We start from the raw sequence: 13,238 nt of genomic DNA on the forward strand, positions 1-13,238 counted from the left end.
TCGCTTGAGCCCAAGAGTTGGAGGTTGCTGTGAGCTGTGATACCATAGCACTCTACCTAGGGGGACAGCTTGAGGCTCTGTCTAAAAAAAAAAAAAAAGAAGTCATTTCAATTCCAAATATTTATGCACCCAATTTAAATGCTCCCAGATTCTTGACCAGACCTTACTCAGTCTGAGCAATATGATATCCTATAATCATAACAGGGGACTTTAACACTCCTCTTACAGAGCTGGACAGATCCTCTAAACAGAAATTAAACAAAGATATAAGGGACCCTAGAACAACTGTGCTTGATAGATGTGCATATAGAACACTCCATCCCAAAGATAAGGAATATACATTCTTCTCATCGCCCCATGGAACATTCTCAGACCAAAAGGCAGTAAAGGTGAAACTCAATCCCAACAAAAACATTTAACCCCACACAAAGGCACGGAAATTAAGCAACCTTTTGTTAAATGACAGTTGGGTGCAAGAAGAAATAAAACAGGAAATCATTAACTTCCTTGAGCATAACAACATGAAGACAAGCTACCAAAACCTATGGGATACTACCAAAGCAGTTTTGAGAGGAAAATTTATCGCTTTAGATGCCTACATTTGAAAAACAGAAAGAGAGCACATCAACCAACTCATAAGTCATCTTAAGGAACCAGAAAAAGAAGAACAATCTAAGCATAAGCCCAGCAGAAGAAAAGAAATATCCAAAATTAAATGAGAAATCAATGAAATTGAAAACAAAGGAATCATTCAGAAAATTAATGAAACAAGGAGTTGGTTTTTGAAAAAATAAATAACACAGATAAACCTTTGGCGAGACTAACTAGAAATAGAAGGGTAAAATCTCTAGTAACCTCAATCAGAAATGATAAAGGGGAAATTACAACTGATGCCACAGAGATACAAGAGATCATCTCTTAATACTACCAGAAACTCTATGCCCAGAAATTTGACAATGTGAAGGAAATGGATCAATATTTGGAATCACACCCTCTCCCTACACTTAGCCAGGAGGAAACAGAGCTTCTGAACAGACCAATTGCGAGCACTGAGATTAAAGAAACGATAAAAAAGCTTCCAACAAAAAAATGCCCTGGTCCGGCTAGCTTCACACCAGAATTCTATTAAACCTTCAAGGAAGAGCTTATTCCCATACTGCAGAAATTATTCCAAAAAACTGAGGAGGAAGGAATCTTCCCCTACATGTTCTACGAAGCAAACATCACCCTGATACCAAAACCAGGAAAACACCCAATGATAAAGGAGAATTTCAGACCAACTTCACTAATGAATATAGATGCAAAAATTCTCAACAAAATCCTAGCCAATAGATTATAGATTATCATCAAAAAAGCCATACATCATGAACAAGTAGGTTTCACCCCAGGGATGCAAGGCTGGTTTAACATACCCAAGTCCATAAACGTTATCCACCATATTAGTAGAAACAAAAATAAAGACCATATGATCCTCTCAACAGGTGCAGAAAAAGCATTCGATAAAATCCAGCATCCTTTTCTAATTAGAACACTGAAGAGTATAGGCATATATGGCACATTTCTGAAATGTCGAAGCTATCTATGACAAACTCACAGCTAATATTTTACTGAATGGAGTAAAACTAAAAGCTTTTCCTCTTAGAACTCGAATTAGACAAGGTTGTCCTCTCTTACCATTACTATTTAATGTAGTGCTGGAAGTTTTAGCCAATACAATTAAGCAAGACAAGGAAATAAAGGGCGTCCAAATGGGAGAAAAGAGGAAGTCAAACTCTACCTCTTTGCTGACAATATGATCTTATACTTAGAGAACCCCAAAGAATCAACTACAAGACTCCTGGAAGTCATCAAAAAATACAGTAATGCCTCAGGATACAAAATCCATGTCCACAAGTCAGTAGCCTTTGTATACGCCAATAACAGTCAAGATGAGAGGCTAATTAAGGACACAACTCCCTTCACCATAGCTTCAAAGAAAATGAAATACCTAGGAATATACCTAACAAAGGAGGTGAAGGACCTCTATAAAGAAAATTATGATATTAACAAATGGAAGAACATACCATGCTCATGGCTGGGAAGAATCAACATTGTTAAAATGTCCATACTTCCCAAAGCAATCTACTTATTCAGTGCCATCCCTATTAAGATACCAACACTGTACTTTCAAGATTTGGAAAAAATGATTCTACGCCTCGTAAGCAACCAAAAAAAAAAAACCGTAAAGCTAGACAGTTCTTAGTAATAAAAACAAAGCGGGGGCATCAGCCCACCGGACTTTAGGCTGTGCTACTAGGACATAGATATGAAAAAGAAATTGATACAAAAATAGAGACATAGATATTTGGAATCAAATAGAAAACCAGGAAATGAAACTAACATCTTACAACCACCTAATCTTTGATGAACCAAACAAGAACATACCTTGGGGGAAAGACTCCCTATTCAATAAATGGTGCTGGGAGAACTAGATATCCACAGGTAGAAGACTGAAACTGGACCCACACCTTTCTCCACTCACAAAAATTGATTCAAGATGGATAAAAGACTTAAATTTAAGGCATAAAATAATAAAAATCCTCAAAGGATTTCCTCATAGGAAAAACACTGGAAGATATTGGCCTGGGGAAAGACTTCATGAAGAAGACCACTGTGGCAACTACAACAACAACAACAAAAATAAACAAATGGGCCTTAATGAAACTGAAAAGCTTCTGTATAGCTAAGGAGACAAGAACCAAAGCAAATAGACAACCTACACAATGGGAAAGGATATTTGCATATTTTGAATCAGACAAAAGCTTGATAACTAGGATCTACAGGGAACTCAAATTAATTCACATGAGAAAAGCCAACCATCCCATATATCAATGAGCAAGAGACATGAACAGAACCTTCTCTAAAGAAGATAGACGAATGGCTAAGATATGAAAAAATACTCATCATCCCTAACTATTAGAGAAATGCAAATCAAAACCACTCTGAGATACCATCTAACCTCAGCAAGAATGACCCACATCACAAAATCTCAAAACTGCAGATGCTGGCATGGATGCGGAGAGAAGGGAACACTTCTACACTGCTGGTAGGACTGCAAACTAATATAATCTTTTTGGAGAAGGAGACTAACTAAGGAGTTATAACTAATATAACTATGGAGAACCCTCAAAGAACTCAGGCTAGACCTCCCATTTGATCCTACAATCCCATTACTAGGCATCTACCCAGAAGGAAAAAAATCATTTTATCGTAAGGACACTTGCACTATACTGTTTGTTGTAGCTCAATTTACAATGGCCAAAACGTGGAAACAGCCTAAATGCCCACCAACCCAGGAATAGATTAACAAGCTGTGGCATATGTACACTATAGAATACTATTCAGCCATTAAAAATGGAGACTTTACAGCCTTTGTATTAACCTGGATGGAAGTGGAACACATTATTCTTAGTAAAGCATCACAAGAATGGAGAAGCATGAATCCTATGTACTCAATTTTGATATGAGGATAATTAATGACAATTAATGACACAGTGGGGGTGGGGTAAAGGGAGAGCAGAGAGAGAAGGAAGGAGGGAGGGATGGAGAAAGGAAGAGCAGAGAGAGGGAAGGAGCAAGGGGGTGGGGTCCTGGTGTATGCTACACCTTTTGGGGGCAAGACATGATTGTAAGAGGGTCTTTACCTAACAAATGCAATCAGTGTAACCTGGTTTCTTGTACCCTCAATTAATCCCCAACAATAAATTAAAAAAAAAAAAAAAGAAAAGAAAAGAAAACTCAAGACCAAAAAAATAAATAAATAAAACTATAGTAGTTTCCCACCTCCACAGGAATAATGTCTAATCTTTAAAAAAAAAAAAAAAAAAAAAATCAGCATTTTACATGAACTCCATTAGTTCAAAAAAATTATTTATATGTTTGGCAAGCTTCAAACATTTATTTAATCCTACAAAGCATCTTAGTAATGGTGTGTTTTATGTAAAGGTCAGTACAAAAGCTAAATGGATAGCTTACCAGGAGAGGTTGTTTCAGCAAAACTGAGTTACTCAAGACTTTGGCAATGAGTAAATTTTTTTAAGGTAATAGGGATTAACTGCACAGCAAATAAGGAAAAGTTGAAAGAAAAAAGAAAATATTCATGTCATTTACAACATAAATTTTCTCTAGCAATTGTCCCAAGGCAAATGTATTATCCTTTCTTAACCTAAGATATGCAATTAGTGCAACAAACATCAAAAATGTTATCACTGAAAAGAAGCTTAAAGGTCATCTGGTTCAAATGGTTTTACTGGCCAGAGATTATATGAATTATCTCACATCTCTCAGTAAAATGGCAAAATCAAGAATTAAGGTCAGGGTCCACTATTACAAAATATTTCAATAAAGATCTGGAGATTAACACTCTTAAAAACTAAACACTATTATAAATTAAAAGGCTGACTCTCCTCAAGAAACTAGGACATAAAATGAATTTTAATTCAGGAGTATAAAAAAGCACTTTTCAAATAATCAGATTATAACTAAAAATATCTCCACACATATATATTAAAACATGAGATGAAAATGTGTAATGTGGCAGCGCCTGTAGCTCAGTGGGTAGGACACTGGCCACATGCACCAGGGCTGGGGGGTTCGAACCGAGCCAAGGTCTGCTCTAAAAAAAAAAAAAAGAAAGAAAGAAAGAAAAAAGAAAATGTGTAATGCGAGATCATTTTAAAAAGTAGTTCAAGAACAAGTTCAGGTAAGGTGCAGTGACTGGCACCTGTAACCCTAGCACTCTGGGAGGCCGAGGCAGGTGGATCACTCGAGCTCTGGAGTTCGAGACCAGCCTGAGCAACACCAAGATCCTGTCTCTACTAAAATTAGGGGGAAAAACTAGTTTGGCATCATGAAGAGCTCCTGTAGTCCTAGCTATTCAGAAGACTGAGGCAGGAGGATTTCTTGAGCCCAGGAATTTGAGGTTGCTATGAGCTATGATGCCACCATAGCACTCTAGCCTCAGTGACAGAGTGAGACTCTGTCTCAAAAAATAGAAAGAAAGAAAAAAATCCCAAGTTCAAACCTTGTTACTAAAACACTTTCCAACTACCAACACACATCAGATTATCATAATTTGTCTGGATAAAACTATCCAAACTCCTAATTGAGTCAAAGCATCCCGTTTGGTAAGGCTCTAAGGTTTGTTGTGGTAGCTCAATATGGCATGATTACACCTATCATCAAGAATGTTTCTCTCTTTATAAACTTACGGTAATTTTTTTAGAGCGAGACTTTTGTGAATTATGACACAATAGAGCATATAACTGTATGATGTACTACTTTAGTTGTTAAAGATTATAGCACTAAATAATATTTCAGGGCTGTTTATCAACTGGCAACTTTCAAATAGTTCACAAATTCATTACCAAGAAATGCACCCCAAACAGATGCAAAATGATGTAACATTGTGGCCCCCAACCCCTGGGATGTAAACTAGTACAAGTCCACATGGGCTACACTGCAGGAGATGGGTAGCAGGAATTGAGCAGCTGGCAAACTAGCAAACTATCCTCTGTATTTACAGCCACTCTCCATCACTCTCATCACCACCTGAGCTCCAGCTCCTGTCAGATAATCTTTGGCATTAGAGTCTCATCTGAGTGCGAACCCTACTATAAACTGCACATGTAAGCAATCTAGGTTATGCATTCCTTATGAACGACAACAATCAAAACAAGATTATGGAGTAGAATGGATATAAGCAACACACTTCAAATTGTTACTCTCTCCCATAACCCCCAGATGGGCCCATCTAGTTGCAGGAAAAGAATTTCTGGGCTCCCACTGATTCTGCATTAGGGTGAGTTGTATAATTATTTCATTACATATTATAATACAATAATAAGAGAAATAAAGTGCTCAATAAATTAATGTGTTTGAATCACTGCAAAATCATCCCCCTCCCCAATCCCCATCTGTGGAAAACCTGTCTTCCATGAAACCAGTCCCTGGTGCCAAAAACATTAGGGACCACTGGTATAACAGAGTAGCTCCATGCTTACAATTAATGAGTGTCTATAGGCCCCAAATCTATAGGGTCTAAGTTGAGAAATCTAATGATGATGTTTATCAATATGAGTATCATTCTTCTTCTATAATCATAAGTCATGAAGATTTGGGGAGAAATATAAATTTATACACATATAGAATATATACTAAAGTAAAATAGATGAAATGGGCAATAATTCAGATATTTAAGTTCATTATCTTGAATATTTCTCAAGATACAGTATAGTCAATTTTAAGGAATACTGAATGTTATAAAATAGCCAAGATTTGAAAGCAAGTAGTTATTAGCATTGTCATAGTATCAAAAGAGCTTTGCTGGCGCAGTGGCTCACACCTGTAATCCCAGCACTTGGGAGGGTGAGGCAGGCAGACTGTCTAAACTCACAGGTTTGACATCAGCCTGGGCCAGAGCTAGACCCTATCTCTAAAAAACAGCCAGACATTGTAGCAGGCGCTTGTATCCCAGCTACCTGGGAGTCTGGGCAAGAGAATCGCTTGAGCCCAAGAGTCTGAGGATGCTGTGAGCTCTGACACTACAGCACTCTACCAAGGGTCACCAAGTGAGACTCTGTGTCAAAAAAAAAAACAAAAAAGAGCTTTATTTCAACAATAGATATTATAATTTCTTAAGGAAAAATTAATCTCAGTAAGAAGTATCATATAAAGAAGTCCTTGCATATGTTTAACAAACTCTTAAAGTACACAGGCTAAAGATACCAGATAACTTCCTTTAAAGAGAAATCTGGGGGCGGCACCTGTGGTTCAAAGGAGTGGAGCACTGGCCCCATATGCCAGAGGTGGTGGGTTCAAACCCAGCCCCAGCCAAAAACTGCAAAAAAAAAAAAGAAATCTGAATATTTAGGAAACAAATTTCTCTATTAGGGTATTGACAAAATAGAGGAAGTTGTATGAGGAAAATGCTGCCCTGCAATTTCAAGCTTAGAACATGAAACAACATCCAAATGCCAAGTTTTCAGCACACATCATACATAATAACCTCTTTATTCAAAATTTCTTGGAACTACAAGTTCAAATAATTGCTGTTTCTATTTGCAAACAAAGTTGTGCTGGGTCTAATTAGATGTGAACTAAGTTAGCTATGGACATAGTATCCTTTTAAAGCAGGGAAGCTTACACTTACATATGCCTCAATGGAGACAAGAAAAATCTCTTTTTTTACCTGTAACTACCAAGTGTTATTGCATTGGGTGCAGAAGCTTAGAAATAAAGGGAGAGGATCTGAAATAAAAAGTATATAATGTCTGTTAAACTGGTATATAATGAGAAAAACATCCTCAAGAAAATATAAGTTAATAGTACATTCTTAATTTTATATCATGCTTTAGATTTATGAATTATCAATATGTCTTTGCTATTATCATAGTAAGCAGTACCAGGCCCTCAGTGCCACAGATACTTTCGGGAGTGAAACCTGACCAAAAAAGTAACAATGTTAAGACACAATGCTATTCTGCCTACTGCCGGGTCATACAAAATAAAGGCTTTTGTTGCTTCTTTCAGAAAAATGAAGTTATTCTTTCTATTAATGTTTTCTTATTTGTTATTGAGAGCCCCCAGAATACTAGAAAACTAGGGAGTGAGGGAAACATAATGCAGACAAGTAAACTAGGAAGTTTGTTCATAAAAGGCAATGAAATCATTTCAGCATAATGAAGAAGAAAAATAAACAAGTACCAGCAAGTATCTTTCAAATAACACATCAGGTAAGTGGATGCTATGAACTGATGAATAAGGAAAGCAGACATATCCTCACATACACATTATTATATTAAAGCTGCAGCCAATACCACACTATCTCTTTTTGGTTTTTTTATTTTTCTTTTTGAGACAGAGTCTCACTCTGTTCCTTTGTTGAATGTTGTGGCATCAGAGCTCCCAGCAACCTCAAATTCTTGGGCTCAAGCGATCCTCTTGCCTTAGTTTTTCTATTTTCAGTACAGAGGAAGTCTCACTTTTGCTCAGGCTGGTCTTGAACTCATGAGCTCAAATGATCCACCTGCCTCAGCCTCCTGGAGTGCCAGGATGACAGGGCAGCCAGCAATTGTCTCTTTTGAAATGTGACATCTTTAGCAATGCCCCATGTTCACTCTCTCTTTCTGTAAGCTTACTATAAACTTGAGGTAAAGCTTTTCACTCTTTCTACAACTTAGTACAATAAAAAATCAAGTCAAAACCTCTAAATTCCCCAATCCTCCTCCCTTGTTTCTCTAATCCTTAAACCCAACTCTTTAATGTAGCCAGCATCTTGTCACATTATCACTTACAAGAGGAGGAAATGAGAAGCTGATCTCAGGAATCTCCATTAAGGGAGTGGACAGAATAAATGAACGAACATTATGAGCTTTTCCCATGTGAACCACTCAAAACACAAGGGCTTACTATGCCTCACACTGCTACATAATAATTAACCAAAATAACTATCTTTTCTTCCCAAATGTGTTATAAACACATAAAGAACAATTTGATCCCAAATGGATTCTAAATCTTGCAGAAGGAAATAGGGCTAACATATCTGATGTTCAGATACATAGGGCTAACCACAATCTGATATTCTCTTATAGTCCCAGGGAAAAGCAGCTTTCATTCCTGGGCATGGCACAGCAGGAAAGTCTTCTTAAGGGGACGGTGCTAGATGGGATCATGTCTGGGGGGGTCAGATCACTATCTGGGATCAACTGCTAGCAAATACACTTATTAAAAAATTACATACTTTTTAAAAAGTTTTCAAGTTAAATATTACCTACCTACTATCAAGGAAAAGGAGATCAAAAGCTGGTGGTAGCAGTTGCTCCTATAATTACTACTACTGTCAGGATGGGAAACTAACAGCTTTTCTCCTCCAGTTATATAAGATTTCTTTAGATGAAGAGTTGTGCTCTTTTCTTTAGTTTGCCATGTACCAGCAATTTTACATTATCACGAAAAGGGAATAAATAACAATATCTGATCTATTTCCCAGACGTGTCTATGTAAAGAAAATACAAAAGCACTGATGCCCAATTAGTGAAATTTCACCAGAATCTCCAGGACAAAGAATAATGGGAAGTCTTCATGTGCACAGTTTGAGGTAAGTAAATTTACCACTAACACCAAACAATCTGTCAAAAAGAGGACAAAGGACAAAAACAGTACCTAAGTTCCAGCAAACCTGGAAGGAGAAAGAAGGATCTAAAATACAAGGTAAGGATGCTGATACTACTCAAATAAGAAGGAAACAGGGAACGAGGGAACAAATAACACCACTATATACACATGCACGGCTCAAGAAGATATGACAAGGGCAGAAGGAATACTAATTTTACATCTACTGTACTCACCACAAACTGATAATCCTATTTATCAACATTATATACTGTTATGTAATGCAGATTCATTTTTATCCTTGAACACTGTCATTCCAAATGTTCATAAATTATAATTTATCTGAATCCCTCCCGAACTATTTGTGATTTTAAATAAATTTTGATATCTAAAGTATTAAGTATATGTGCCACGAAAAAAATAAGACTTGAAAATTTCCCAGTAAGAAACAAATGATTTTATTTTCAAGCTAATCAGTCATAGTAGACTAAGAAAAACAAGACCAAATATGTAATTTTTAAAATCCCTACACAACATTAAATCAAATGTTCTTCCCTGTGTAAGTTTTAATGCTACAGACATTCTTTTAGGACACATGAGCTTTAAATTATTTTTTCAAGAGTAATACGTATTTACTCGTGTGTAACTCATAGCTGAATAAGAATACACAATAAATAAATAAATGGGAAATAAATGGGATTAAGTAGGCAATCTCTACCCAAGCAGATCTAAAGGAAGCTAAAAGCCTATCTAAAAAGTGAACTAACTCGTAACGTTTGTCTCTCTAGCACTACACTCCAGCTACTCAAAGAGTCAAACACTAACTAACCTGGATGTTAAAGAAGGTGGGGAAGAGGCAGTGAAACACTAACAACAGGGAGAAAATTTATACAGTTAGTCTATGTAAAATTTTCTACTAATGGAAACCAGCTGTAAGAATAAGAGACTTCACTCTCAGTATTTGAGCCTGGTGGAATACTAATGGATATTTCTTACATTCCAAGTTTTCATTTTTTGGAAGAAAGCCCCCTTAAGTCATTATCCGCTTAGAATCCCTAGCACTCCTCAGAATTACCTTTCTAAAATAACTGTTCTTTTAAAAAAATAATAAATAACTGCTCTACAAATTTTCTATCCATTAGATGGGTACAGTGGCTCTCTGAAAAGCCACTGAGAGCTATTCCTTGTATAAGTCATATATTCCCCAAAGAAAAATTGAGATCCTAACTCCGTTTTAAACATGTGATCCAAAAGACTTCTAACACAGTCTCATTCAAAGTTGCAAATTTTAGACTTAACACTCCTCAATATCAGAGATATATGCCACTTACAAAATATGTAATAAAATATTCCCTGTTGATTGTTGTCACCATAATTCTATTTGATTGCCACAAACTTAATTCTAACACTTGGTTAATATTTTTCTCCAAATTTTGGTTAATTAATCTTTCTTCCATGCAGCCCATAATTAACCATTAAAGATATGTTCTTTAATATGTTCTACCACCTACTCCAACACCAATAACTTAAGTTATATATACACATGGGCTTGGTTTTCCTAACTGAAAACAAGCCAGCTTTTCCAGTATACATCTTTCAGTTTGCAGAAACTGTCCCTAGGAAATTCAGGCAGTGGCTTTATCTAAAATGAGGAAAATCATCTTTTTTGTAAGTTTTAAGACTAGAAACAGATGAATTACCCATTTCCCATACCAATATATCTCAGAAATCCTGGGATTATGTGGAAGAGAATACATTATCCCTAGAAAAGGGAAAGTTAAGATTTCCATAAAAGGTACCTCTAGCACCTACACAACTATTAAGAGACAAGAATATCTGTATTACTATCAACTCATAATCATCATAAAACTAGTTTTAAAACGAAAAACAAACCTCAATTTTGTCTGTTTTGGCATCTCCCCAGTATATTTTGCTTTCTTCATAATCCAAGGCTAAACCATTTGGCCAACCAAGAGAGGTATTAACCAATACCACACGGTCAGAACCATCCAGAGCTGCCCGTTCAATTTTCGGAATTTCTCCCCAGTCAGTCCAATACATGTACCTATAGAAGTATACAGAAAATGAGCTAAAAATAGACAATAAAGCATAACTTTCAGATATCTAAATACAAAGAGTATGTTTAAGACATTTACAATAGCAATATATAAGTGTGAGAAATTTTCAGATCAGTGTTTTCTAGAACTGATCCTAAAAACACCTCCCAATGATGAGATTTCATTTTTACATATGGTCTTTCAAACTATTTTGTGCTCCTTCCCATGAATTTTATTTCTTTTTCTTGGCTTGTCATCTATGACACAAAACATTTATCCCAGTAGTAACATTCAGATGACAAGCTGAATTCCCCAAAACATCTTCTGCACCACTAAGTAATTCTCCTTATGGCTCCTGGATGGCTCTAAGCATTGATATACACTGAGGTGTAATAATTAGTTATTATATTCATTCTCAGAATAAATCTCATAGTAACAGTAACATTGGTGAGTACATTTCCCTGGACTATAGTCACCATGGCACAGCAAAAAAAAAAAAAAACCAAGACAAGAAGCAAAGCTGTATGGCCTAACAATGTTTTGGAAATTGAGTCATTCTTATACTTAGGGAAATATAAAGTAAGACATATTCTTAATAAAAAAAAAAACTAGAAGTGGGATGAAATTAAATCTTCTAAGGAAAGGAAAAGAGTTCTAAAAACATTTCCACATTTTTCATGGTCATGATGCAATCTGAGCAACATCTACAGACAACACCCAAAGTCAGCAAATATGGACTTAATTTAGCAAGAAAAACTATTCAAAGTATTCAAAGCAAAAAATTAGCATTTCTTTAACTTGAGATCTTACTCCAATCATCTCCCCCCACCCCCCCTAGACAGAGTCTCACTTTGTGGCCCTTGGTAGAATGCCATGGCTTCACAAATCAAAGCAACCTCAAGCTCTTGGGCTTAAGGGATTCTCTTGCCTCAGCCTCCCAAGTAGCTGGGACTATAGGTGCCTGCCACAACACCTGGCTCTTTTTTTAGAGATGAGGTCTTGTTCTGGCTCTGGCTTGGGCTGGTCTGGAAGTCATGAGTTCAGACAATCCACCCGTCTTGGCCTCCCAGAGTGCTAGGATTACAGGCATGAGCCACCGTGCCAGGCCTCAACCACTATATTTCAAAAATGGATAGTCATTGAAGAGCTTTGTATTGGAAATCAACATACATAAGTACTTCACTGTTGTCTCAGTCAATGTTTTCACAGACCTGGGAAAGTCAAAAACACCAACTCCTTACCCAACCATTGGATCTAATACAATAGCTCGGGGTTCCTCTAAGTCCTCTGAAATCAAGATCTTCCTCATGGTTCCGTTGAGCCTTGTCACTTCTATCCGATCAGTGCCAGTGTCTGTCCAATAAAGATTTCGTGCAACCCAGTCAACAGCAATACCATCAGGATGAGCAATCTGAGCAGTGACCACAAACTGACTGCCAGATCCATCTATGAATGAACGGCGTATGGCTCTCACTTCATCATCAGTCCAGTAGATGTAGCCTTCCACAGGATCGTAATCTATGGCAATGGCATGGCGGATGTCTTCTAACTGCAGCACAATGTCTGTAAAATCTGGTGTATCCAAGGAAATACGTCTCAAGTCTGTCCTTCTAGCTAAAAGCAATAATTCAGTGGCACCTAGAACAACAAAGTGAAAAGAAGAAGAAATACTTTGAAACCCATAGGTAAAATTTAGCCACTCTTAAATAAAAAGAATGTAGAACTTCTTCAGGAATTGAAAAATAAACTGCATTTATTTATTTTATAGGAAAAATGGAAAAAAAAATAGTGAAATAGGAAGAATCTGCTCTGAGATCAAGCTCTACAATGGCTTACCTTTCCAAACCAAGTTTCAATATACACTCTCTGGTTTCATTCAATTTATAACTTCTGGAATTAATACAACTATCTAAAGTATAATGAATAATCAACAATGACTGAAAAGCTAAATAGCTAAATATTAAAGAAGGAGAGAGACACAGGATACAGAGCCTTTCTTTAAGAAGTTTTTGTCTAAAGGTAAAGAAATCT

At 36.6% G+C, this 13,238-nt stretch overlaps 1 protein-coding gene across 1 annotated transcript in view; it reads right to left on the reverse strand.

Annotated features, from left to right (window-relative positions):
- LRP6 (LDL receptor related protein 6) overlaps positions 1–13,238 on the reverse strand; it is a 168,854-nt gene that overhangs the window by 72,884 nt on the left and 82,732 nt on the right. Inside the window, exons 6-7 of the mRNA XM_003797770.2 lie at positions 12,449–12,845; positions 11,044–11,215 (exon numbers count right to left, since the gene is read on the reverse strand). Coding sequence (XP_003797818.1) covers positions 11,044–11,215; positions 12,449–12,845 — 569 coding nt within the window. The remainder of the gene's footprint in view (positions 1–11,043; positions 11,216–12,448; positions 12,846–13,238) is intronic.

The sequence above is a fragment of the Otolemur garnettii genome, unplaced genomic scaffold (assembly GCF_000181295.1).
Source record: "Otolemur garnettii isolate 467f Iridium unplaced genomic scaffold, OtoGar3 scaffold00124, whole genome shotgun sequence".
Classification (NCBI taxonomy): domain Eukaryota; kingdom Metazoa; phylum Chordata; class Mammalia; order Primates; family Galagidae; genus Otolemur; species Otolemur garnettii.